The 10051-nt window shown below is 35.3% G+C and overlaps 1 protein-coding gene across 1 annotated transcript; it reads left to right on the top strand.

Moving 5' to 3' along the window:
• The first annotated feature begins 1463 nt into the window (after window positions 1–1463).
• On the top strand, window positions 1464–8805 carry LOC133723362 (AT-rich interactive domain-containing protein 2-like). The gene is made up of 3 exons (XM_062150178.1): window positions 1464–1574; window positions 4862–4930; window positions 7457–8805. Exon 3 carries the CDS (start codon window positions 7514–7516, stop codon window positions 8681–8683), a length of 1170 nt encoding a protein of 389 aa, XP_062006162.1. The 5' UTR covers window positions 1464–1574; window positions 4862–4930; window positions 7457–7513; the 3' UTR covers window positions 8684–8805.
• Window positions 8806–10051: the final 1246 nt, after the last annotated feature.

The raw sequence follows: 10051 nt of genomic DNA, 5'->3' as shown, positions 1-10051 counted from the left end.
GAATAAAAGGTATTCAGGAAAAAATTTTGGGGAGCTTTGCAACAGTTTTGTAGGGAGGCATGCTGGAGGCACCAAATTTAGGGTTTGTGGCCCTACATTGTTTGTTTGATATCAAGTTATCAACTAGTATCTATCCTTGTTCGGGAGTTATCGCATTTCGGGGACTCTAGTTTGTTTTGTCGTGGGTGTTGGCGATATTGCGTCTTATCTGCTGGAGAACCATTATGTTGGATTTGGACTACTAAACAGCAAGGTATGAAAGTTAACAACAGAGTGAATTCATCAATGAAGCAACCTAAACATGGTGTTTCGATGATGATTTCATTGATAACAGTTTTTAGGGTTCTAATCTCAGAGCCCATGAGCATCAATCATTATCGTAGGAAGAAACATTGACTTTGGTCTTCGACTACATGCTTCAATATTTGCCGTGAGATGAAACTACGACTCTGGGGATGAAGCTATTGGCACATGACTTTGGACTTAAGTTACCATATATCATCAGCCTTGTCCTTGGATGTACCACAGAGGTGGACTAGGAAGAAAAGAATAAGAAATATCATGGACTTATAGACTCGGAGACTATTGTTGAGTGAAGCAACATTAATAGTACTAGGGCCATGATTCACATGCTTCGGTATAAAGTTAAATGTGCACTATAATGTTAGTATTGAGCTCATTAGTCAATAGATTAAGTTAGTTAGCTATGTTTCTTATTATCGTGCTTTAAAAAGGAAGTGACATTATGGTAGGCAACGAGTCATTTGCTTCGTCAAATGGTCGCTACCGCCTAGTGGTAGGGTGTGGCTAAGTGTCGTCGGATTTATCCTCTAGCGGCAACATAGTAGGAAAGTTGAGCTTATGGTAATTATATTACGTTGTAATCGGGTTATATATCGAGTTATCTTTCCATTATGTCACCGCTATGTCAAATCAAATAAAGTAGCCAATAGAGCGCTCTTTGCTAGTTGGTGCCTAGGTTGAATACATTTATTTGGTAGAGAATTTCGATAGTATTTTAGGACGTTCTCTAGATGCTTATTGTAATAACGGTTTAATGTCCCTTCTTGTATTCAACAGTTTCATTAATCAAGGCTTAAGGGCAGCCGCATCAGCCCTTTTAAACAAAAAAAATGTTATATAATCTATTTTTTACAAACACACGATAAGATTTATTTATTTCTAACTAATGAGATATTGACAAAAATTCAAAAATCATTAAGTTTTAAAGGTTATTAGTGTAATTTATTCTTATGACATATTAATATGACATATACTTGTTGTTGATTGATTCTCTTAATTTACTTTTTTTTTTCCACTTCCTAAAATGGTCCCTACCAACTTCAAGTAATATGATTGGCTCAAACTATCACACGTCAATGTCATGTGGTAGTCGAAAACCATAGAATAATTACCCTTTCCCCTAATAGGATTAGGGTTTTGCTCCAAGTCTCCTATATAAAGGTTAGTTAGCCAAAACTTTTCTAATTGAGAGCAACTTGAGGTTAGAGGGGACAAAGAGAAAAGAGATTGAGAGAGAAGAAATTGGGATCATCATTCAACAGTTACAAGAGGTATGTATTGAACTTTCTTTTATACTTTTTCAGCAGTACTTCCTCCAATTCCTACCCCCTTAATTTCTTTTAATTCTATAGATCTGTCCTATTTAACCAAATCTGCAAAGCCTCTTATGCGAATCATCCTTTCAGAGTTTCAGATCCAGCCTTAAACCAAAAAGAGAATCTGCCTTATGATGTCAGATCAAAATCATAGTTTTAATCCCAGCAGTGTTTTCATCTTAATTTTACATGGTTAATATTGAGGCTCTTCCACTATGTCATTCTTCATGAGGGATTGTTTATGAAATCCACTATATCATATTATTCTGGTGAACATATCCGTTCAAGTTCTTCGCTTGCAATCATACATCATATTTATTTGCGGTTTCCTTCTTCTTTTAATGGAGGTGGACAGTTTTTTATTATTATTATTATTCTCTTAGGCTTTTTTTTTTTTTTTTTCCTCAGACGAAAGGAATAAGTTATCTGTTTTGGCTCATTAGCTATTTCAGAGAGCTTGTTTAAAAAGATTAGTAGGTCTAAATGAATCTCTATATTATTTTAGTTTGAGCCATAGGACTCAACTGTAGCTAGTGAGCAAGAGATTATCTATTATTTTTGCTAAACTGAAAACATTCGATTTTAGTTGTTTGTGTTTAATCTGAAAAGTAATATAAATTCAAAATTAGAGAGTCAATTAGCTAGGTAAGAGCAATTATAATAGGATATGTATTTTAGTTTTGTTAGAGCATCTTTAGTTTTTCATCCAAGAGCCTCCTAAGTGATTCTTCATACTTCTAACAGCATCTCCAATGAGGTTTAGACAAAATTTAAGGAGAAGCTAAAGAAAAGCGCTTTGACTATGCTCCCTATTACACTCCTAAAATAGGTAGATCTCTAGAAGCTCCTAGATCTGAGGACAAACAGAAAGTAGCTCAGCTTCTAAAATTTAATAACATAGTGAAAATGGCTTGAAGGGACTTGACTTGTAGGTGAAACACTTTTTTGGTACCATTTGTATCCCATCTCATGTGGCAGCTAATGTTGTTATGTTGTATCACTTAATGAAGTTTTCAAATAGGTTAGGCTTCGTGCTACATAATTATTACATAAGGTGTGATGCAATGGAATCCAAAAAAGTGCTTCACCTGGCATTACTTTTTAACTTTTAGCTAACTTTTTCAATAATTTGATGAAATATTGGGAGCACCATTCGAGTTCGACCAGAAATGCTATGCTTACACACAAGACTGCCCCTCTTTCTGAAAGTTTCGCGGGGACTACTTTACGACTAGAGATACTTAATAATCGATTGACACCTCTAGACATCAATCTTAATGTGGGCTTCAATCTTAATGTGGGCTTCCCACAACCTAAACGTCAATTCATACACATCTACTATTCTACTCACTCACACATTGTTCATAACACTCACTGGAGAGCTTTGCGGCTATCATAACACTCACTCACAAATGTCAATTCATGCACTTGCTCTACCTCATTGCATGTTGATGATTTGTATGTTTGTGCAAGGTCTGTTTTGTTTGGCAGCAAATCTTCGATTGAGTAGTTCTCAAATTGTTATCTCCTGTTACTATATCCACGTAAATTTGGTGTACGTAGTTAAGAGCATGTACTTCTGGAAGTCTACTAGACAGGTCCGGTTTGATGTCAATGGTACTATTGTCCATAGTTTTTACTACTTGTATATAAGTTAAGTTCATTAAGTTCATTTTACCTCCTTGAACTTTATACCTAAAATCGTCTGTGCCCCCGAACTTTTAATTTAATCATATATGTCTTTATACTTTCTAATATGATCAATCAGAATCATTAGTAAACTAATTTTTTAATTTCTTCATAAATTAGTGACAATGCATGCCCACTTAGGGTCAATTTTTAGCCTTGATAAATTAGTGTGTTTCTTGCATGATTAAAGACTAAAAACTAGTTTAAGTGGACAACAATATATGAATAAATTGATAGATTAGTGAAGGATTGGGCATAATTGATCAAATTAGAGAGTACAAGGGCACATGCGATCAAATTAGAAGTTTGGGGGCACAACCAATTTCAAATGTAAAGTTAAGGCTGGTAAAATGATTTTAGCTCTAAGTCACATACCAAAACGTTTACTGTTATTTTGTTACTTAATTCTAGCACCAATTACATGCAAATATCCTAAGTTGGCCACCCAAAGAACACAAAGTTGTACTTTCATCGATCATTGTTGTAGGCTCGTGATGTTGTCCACCCAAGAATTGTGGTTAAGTACCCTTTATAATTTACCTGTGGGTGCAGGGATTGTGCCTGTAACTCTGTAATAGGAGCCCAACCATACCAATTAAGGCGCAAGCAAGGCATAGGCATCTTCGGCTTATATCTCATTATAGCAGTCCTATTTAGATCATGATTTCTTATTGTATTGGGGATTGATAAGTGTCTTAGGTTTTTCAATTTCTTTTTCGTTGCATATGTTTTGCTTGTTGATTTTGTGTTCTTCTTCTATATTTTTTTAGTATGTTTGTGCATAATTGTGTGCTTAGATAGATTAGTGTCTATTTAGGAAGCACCGAGGCCTTTCCTTTGTCATAGGCTTATATACTTAGGAATAAGTGAGCTCAAGATGAACTAGTGTCAAGTGGGGCTTCTAGTGCTAAGAGATTTGTCACTCGAATTTATCTTTTGACAAGAAGATTAATAATGTCCTCGACTTCTGTTTTTCTTTTGAAATTTTTATTTTTTTTACAAGTATCAATATTAAATGTAAGATATGTCTAATATTTTGTTTTAGTACACTGTTATTGATTCTACAAATTTTTATCCAAATTTCTTTTTAGGGAGAATTTCACAAATGGTCACTCACCTATAACTCATTCGATACTTTAGTCACTCAATTTTCAAATATATGAATTTGGTCAATCAATTTTTACTTTGTCAATCACTGTAGTCACTGAAGGGACATTTTATCTCATTTTAATCACTTCTCCGAATCATTCCAATTCATATTTATCAAATTTCACGATTGGTTGGACGAAAATATCATTTATATTGTGGCAAATAAAGCTTCTTTTTAGTGAAAAAAATTAACGGAGTGACTAAAGTGAATAATAGAGTTAAAGTTTAGTGACCAAAGTGATGTATTGTTTTTAGCATTTGATTATTATGAAATCTTTTCTCGAGGGACATGTAATGACATAACTTTCCACTTTCGTATATGTGAGTGTGACTTTTTGTCTCTAATAAACACTGGTTTCTTTCTATCCTCATGGTCTTTTCTTTCCAATTTTATGTTTCTCCAGGGTCTAGAGAGTTAAACCAGAATCTGCAGAGTTACAGAATCCGAACCGTCTTACTTGGCTGCCACAAAGGTACATTTACTGTTTTACTTTTGTATGCACTCACAAACCCCACACTCAATTCCCTTAGCTTCCCCATGGTTTCTTCAATGGCGGTCTAAAACTGATCCCAGTAGATTTAGCCCTCCCGTTGTATGAGTAAGCTTTTGTTTTATCTTAACCCAAAACTACTCATTAGTAGAGAATAGAACCATAACTAGTAGTGTAATTTGGTGTAAGATCGTTCTGTGTAATTAATTCTAAATTAATGAAGATGCCGATGCTATTATAGAAATGAGTCAAAATAACCCCTTTAGGATTTGGATGTTGCTTTCCTTCTTGGAATTTATGTTTGTTCCTAGTTCCCATTAAAAATTGTGTCTGCACAAGTTTTCCTGGATAGTCAAGGATTCAGACCGTACGCTAAAGAATATGCTGAACTTAAAACTTTATAGGATATAAGGTGAGGCATTGTTTTTTTTTAAGTTTTAGCTGCTGCGTCCTGCGTGCATACTAATTTTGGTTTGTTTTACAATCAAAACTCCAAAATGGAGGTATTGTGAGCCACCAAGCCTAATAGAAGAGGTGGGATATCCGCAAGGCTAAGCCTAGAACCATTATTTGGGTTCAAGTTTTTCAAAATTATGAAGATGACCTTATGCTTCCAGAAAGCCAAATTCTTTTGGTGGGGTGATAGTGGCATCTCCATTCCCCAGCCAAATACTGGAATGAGTATTGGATTTATTATTTTCCAAAATCCCCATAACCAATGGAATTATGAATCCTAAAGAATTGAAGGAGACATTTGGAGTTGAATGTGACTGTTTGGGAAGCTAATAGGATCTCCTGCTTAAAATGAACAATGTTGTATTTTTCCGTCAAAATAGAAGTTGATCTCTACTGTTGAATCTTGAAAGCGGTTGGTGAGATTGGGCATGGTAGGAGACTTCAGCATGACCATGGTGCTTGGGCAGGCAGTCTCAAACTGGTAAGTTAGAACATAAAAGTGAAAGCTGGAGGGCTAAGTTTGTGACATTGCGATTCCCTTTATTAGTCTACTTATTTATAGGAGAGGATCTTAGACCTGTAGTTTCATTAGATTTAGGAACTTGAGTCTTAGTCCTTGTCTTGTGTAAAGGAGTCTCTCAGCCTAAAAGGATAGGTTTCTGTTTAGGAGTTACGAATATAGTGGCCTAATTGGATAAAATGTCATGATCGAATAGCAATTTCAAGTTCTTTGAGAAACCATCCTCGGCCAATCGGTCATTTGGCACATCTTGGATATGGTTGATTCAAACTATGGCCATTTGCAGCAGGCGTGACATCCGAGTGAACAACATATTGAGGTCCGTGGAGTCATCTGATCTCGATTGGGTTGATTCAAGCAAAGAAAATGTAGACTAGGAGTAGCCTGAGCAAGTTTGTCTTTTGTGATTCTGAACAGAACTCTTTCCTATTAGATGAATGATTTGCATGGAACTTATGTTCATATTTGTAGGTTAGACCATGCCCAAAACGCTCGACTTTTCAAGGGTTCTTTCTAGCATCTCAACCCGGTTGTACCTTTCAATGAGTGATTTAAATTCATTATAGAGGATTAAGAGGTCTTGTTTTTAAATGCTATAGATTCTAGGTAGGAATGTCCACTGTGATTCGTCAATCTCTGTTGGTTTTGAAATTACTATGTGTACTTGTTTACTATACTTTGCTACACCGAGTATAAGGTAGATGTTTGAAGCATAACATCTAAAACGGCAGCATCGACAAGTCATAGCGGTGGGGGTGATTAGAAAGCTTCTTTGCCTGTTGGAGATCAGCTGCAAGAAAGGAATTCGCCTTTGGATATCTATACTGATCCTGATATTTTGGTGTGGTTGAAGGGACTTGCAATGGACTCTAGTGGTCCAATAGCATCCCCAGGTTCAGCTCGACAATTACGGAAGCAGAGTCTTGAAGTAAGGAAACTTTTGCTTCATGGTAATAAAAACTGTCCTCGGGTGTGTGTGACTTTCAATCGTCTCATTAACATTGTTTGATCAGTGATAAAATATGCAGTTGTTTTATTTGACTAAATTGTATTAATATGTCAAGAAACAACAGTTAACCACATGTCCACATCCTAACAACTTGCCTTTAACGATTTTTGATCAGTTCAGTATAATAAACAGTAGTTGAATACTTACAAACAGCCTAGCTCTTGAAATCGTATTAGTGTCCAGACCACCGAGTTCAAATCCTTGCATCTCAAGTTTACGTTATATCTACCTAAGTTCCTATCTAGTGGCGGAAGTATAGCTCGTTGTATAAAATAGTAATTCATACCATAATCTATGAATCATATCTTCACCTAAGTTCCTATATATAATAATTTTTCGTGCTTGCCATTGTTAGCTCTGCTTAATTTTATCAGTTGTCTAGTGTGTTTCTTTATCAGCATCTAAAGAATATTTTGAGTTATTTGAATAGGAGAGAGAGAAGTTGGTTCTTAACATGGACTTCATTCTTTACCGCTAATGTTCTGAAAGCACCATCTTTTTCCTTTTTCCTTTTTACCTACAGAGTAAGAGAAAACTTGACCAGTTCCTTAAAGGTAGAAACTACCTTGGCGCTTCTGGAATGGCTACTAGGACATCTGATGATCATCGAGTCAAGAGAATTTGTACTGGCCATTCTGTCTCATGCTTAACCAACACAAATGAAAACAATCAAATCTTCAAACCACAGCCTGTCTGTAACTCAAACAGTTCTGGAAGTTTGTTGACAATTGAGGATGAATATAAACTGAAGCCAGCTTATGATTTGACCATTCTGGATGATATGAGAAAATATGGTCCATCCTGCAAAATTTATCCTGCCTCCTCCTTAATGGATTCCGATGAATCAGCCCATGGTTGGACCATTGTGGATGATATGGAACAATATGGTAACTCCTGCAAGGAGTTTTCTACCTCTGCCTTAATTGATAAAGATGAGTCAGCCCATGGTTCAAACAAGTTAACTCCAGAATACTCCAACCTTTGTAATGCAACCTCTACGAATGTTAATGATTCAGTCAATAGTTCGGATTCTTCAAGTTTAGATGAGTGTGATTCAGAACTCGAAAGAGCTTTGAGGTTATTGATTTCCAGTGATGATGATCTTCCAAGATCTACTCCTTCAGCTCACTCTTCATCTTCACTGAGGTCGAGCAATAGAAATTCAAAGGCTGCAGAAATATTGAGATTGCTCTTCTCAGATGGTCAGTACTTTCGAAAGTCTGTTCCAATTGGGCCTGGTTTTCAGGCTGAAGTTCCTGAGTGGACAGGTCCTGTCAATAGGAAAAATCGTTACGTTGGTGATGCTTCAAAGAAGTGGTTGGGCACTCGAATGTATCCCATCAAACGGTTAAAAAATGCAGGAGCTGATACAAAATCGATTGGGAAGGGGAGACCTGACTCTTGTTCTTGTGTCTCTCCTGGATCTGCTGGTTGTGTCAAACACCACATCGATGAAGCGAGACTCCGTTTGCAAGCCGAAATTGGTCCTGCATTCCGGACTTGGAAGTTTGATGAAATGGGAGAATTTGCCTCGAAGTCATGGACTTTGAAAGAACAAAGTACCTTCGAATCTCTAGTGAGAAAGAATCCGCTATCAAATGAAGCAAGCTTTTGGAAGCTTGCCTTTAAGCGTTTTCCTAATAAATGCAGGAAAAGCATTGTGAGTTATTACAATAACGTGTTCATAACTAGACGCATGAGCCTCCAGACTAGGTCTTCTGTTGATGAAATTGATAGTGATGATGACTAGGCAAAGGAAATAGGAGATTTGGTTCATGCATTTTACTTGAATTTCAGTTGTAGCCATAGTGTTTTATAGGGCGATCTTTGGTCGATGTGGTTACAAAATGTACAGTTTTATTCGCAATCCTAGTCCATTTCATCGATTTACAATTGAAAGGTCAAAATGAAAACAATTGGTTTTACTTTTTTCTTGCTTTTTTTTTTTTTTTTAAGTTTTATTCATATGCTTCTAATATGAGCCAAAATACAAAATTGTGATATATTACAGGGTTCGTGAAAACGTGGTCTATGTAGCGTAGTTTGATAGATATATTTTTGGCTTCACTTTATATTAGATACATACCCATTCTATTAAGAGATTCTTTGAACTCACTTTTCAATCACATCTCAACAAATCTACTGCTTAGTTTTGAGCCTCCATATATATCATTTCTGTAAATTTTTAGTAAATTGGAACCGAATGATAGATTTTGCTGAAATGTGATCGAAAAGTAAGTCCAATAAATGATCTCTCTAATATGATTTTGGGTCTTAAAGAATTATGAGATTGGTTTCTATATGAGTTTTGGACATTCTTCCCGGCATTCATAGGAAAAAAAATCTCTGAGAATTTGAAAATGTGATTTTTCTTTGAAAACTTTGTGCTATATAGGAAGGCTTTCTGATACATAAGGGGTCACAATTCAAGCTAGCACCAAATCTATGTTTTTTCAAATTTCATGCCACATTGAGTCTCATAAACTCGTGTAAAAAGATGGTTAAAATTGAAACACCACCAAATACCAAATACCGAAATTAGTTTGTGCCACAAATATTAATTACCAGCCTACATAAGAGCATATTTAGCAATGCTAGTCATTTTTTAGTCAAATTTTAGCCAAAGTAGCTAAAAAGTTATTTTAGCTGGTCACTTTTATATGGCATCAGTACTCTCTATTTTAGCTAGTTTTGTATTTATCTATACTATTATTAAGAGAAGAGAGTTTGTTAGCCAAAACAGAAAAATTTTACCAAAATATCCCTCAAATATTAAAAAACATTTGAACTGTAATATTTGAGAAAGATAAAATGGTCAATTCACAACTAAAAGAAAAACAAAAGAAATTTAACAAAAAAAATCAAAAACAAAATATGTGCAGCAATTTTCTCCACATTCTATGGAATAACTTCTTACGTAATTATCCACACCCATAGAGTGTGTTTGGAGTCTAGTATCATTTATTGAATGAGGAAAAAAAAAATTTATGTGTATTTATAAATTACATAAAATAACTTTAAATGAATGTTTTGAATTAACAAAAATAATAGAGAGCATCATCTCGCTATCTATACTTAAGAGCTAGATAGCTAAAAATTAAAATAAAGAGTCACTTAG

Source organism: Rosa rugosa, chromosome 7, assembly GCF_958449725.1.
Source record: "Rosa rugosa chromosome 7, drRosRugo1.1, whole genome shotgun sequence".
In the NCBI taxonomy this organism is placed as follows: Eukaryota; Viridiplantae; Streptophyta; class Magnoliopsida; order Rosales; family Rosaceae; genus Rosa; species Rosa rugosa.
Note: the sequence above shows the minus strand (reverse complement) of the source record. Positions and strands in the feature narration are given on the sequence as shown.

Coding starts and splice junctions, on each gene's coding strand:
- LOC133723362 (XM_062150178.1), top strand. CDS start 7,514: ATGGCTACTAGGACATCTGATGATCATCGAGTCAAGAGAATTTGTACT.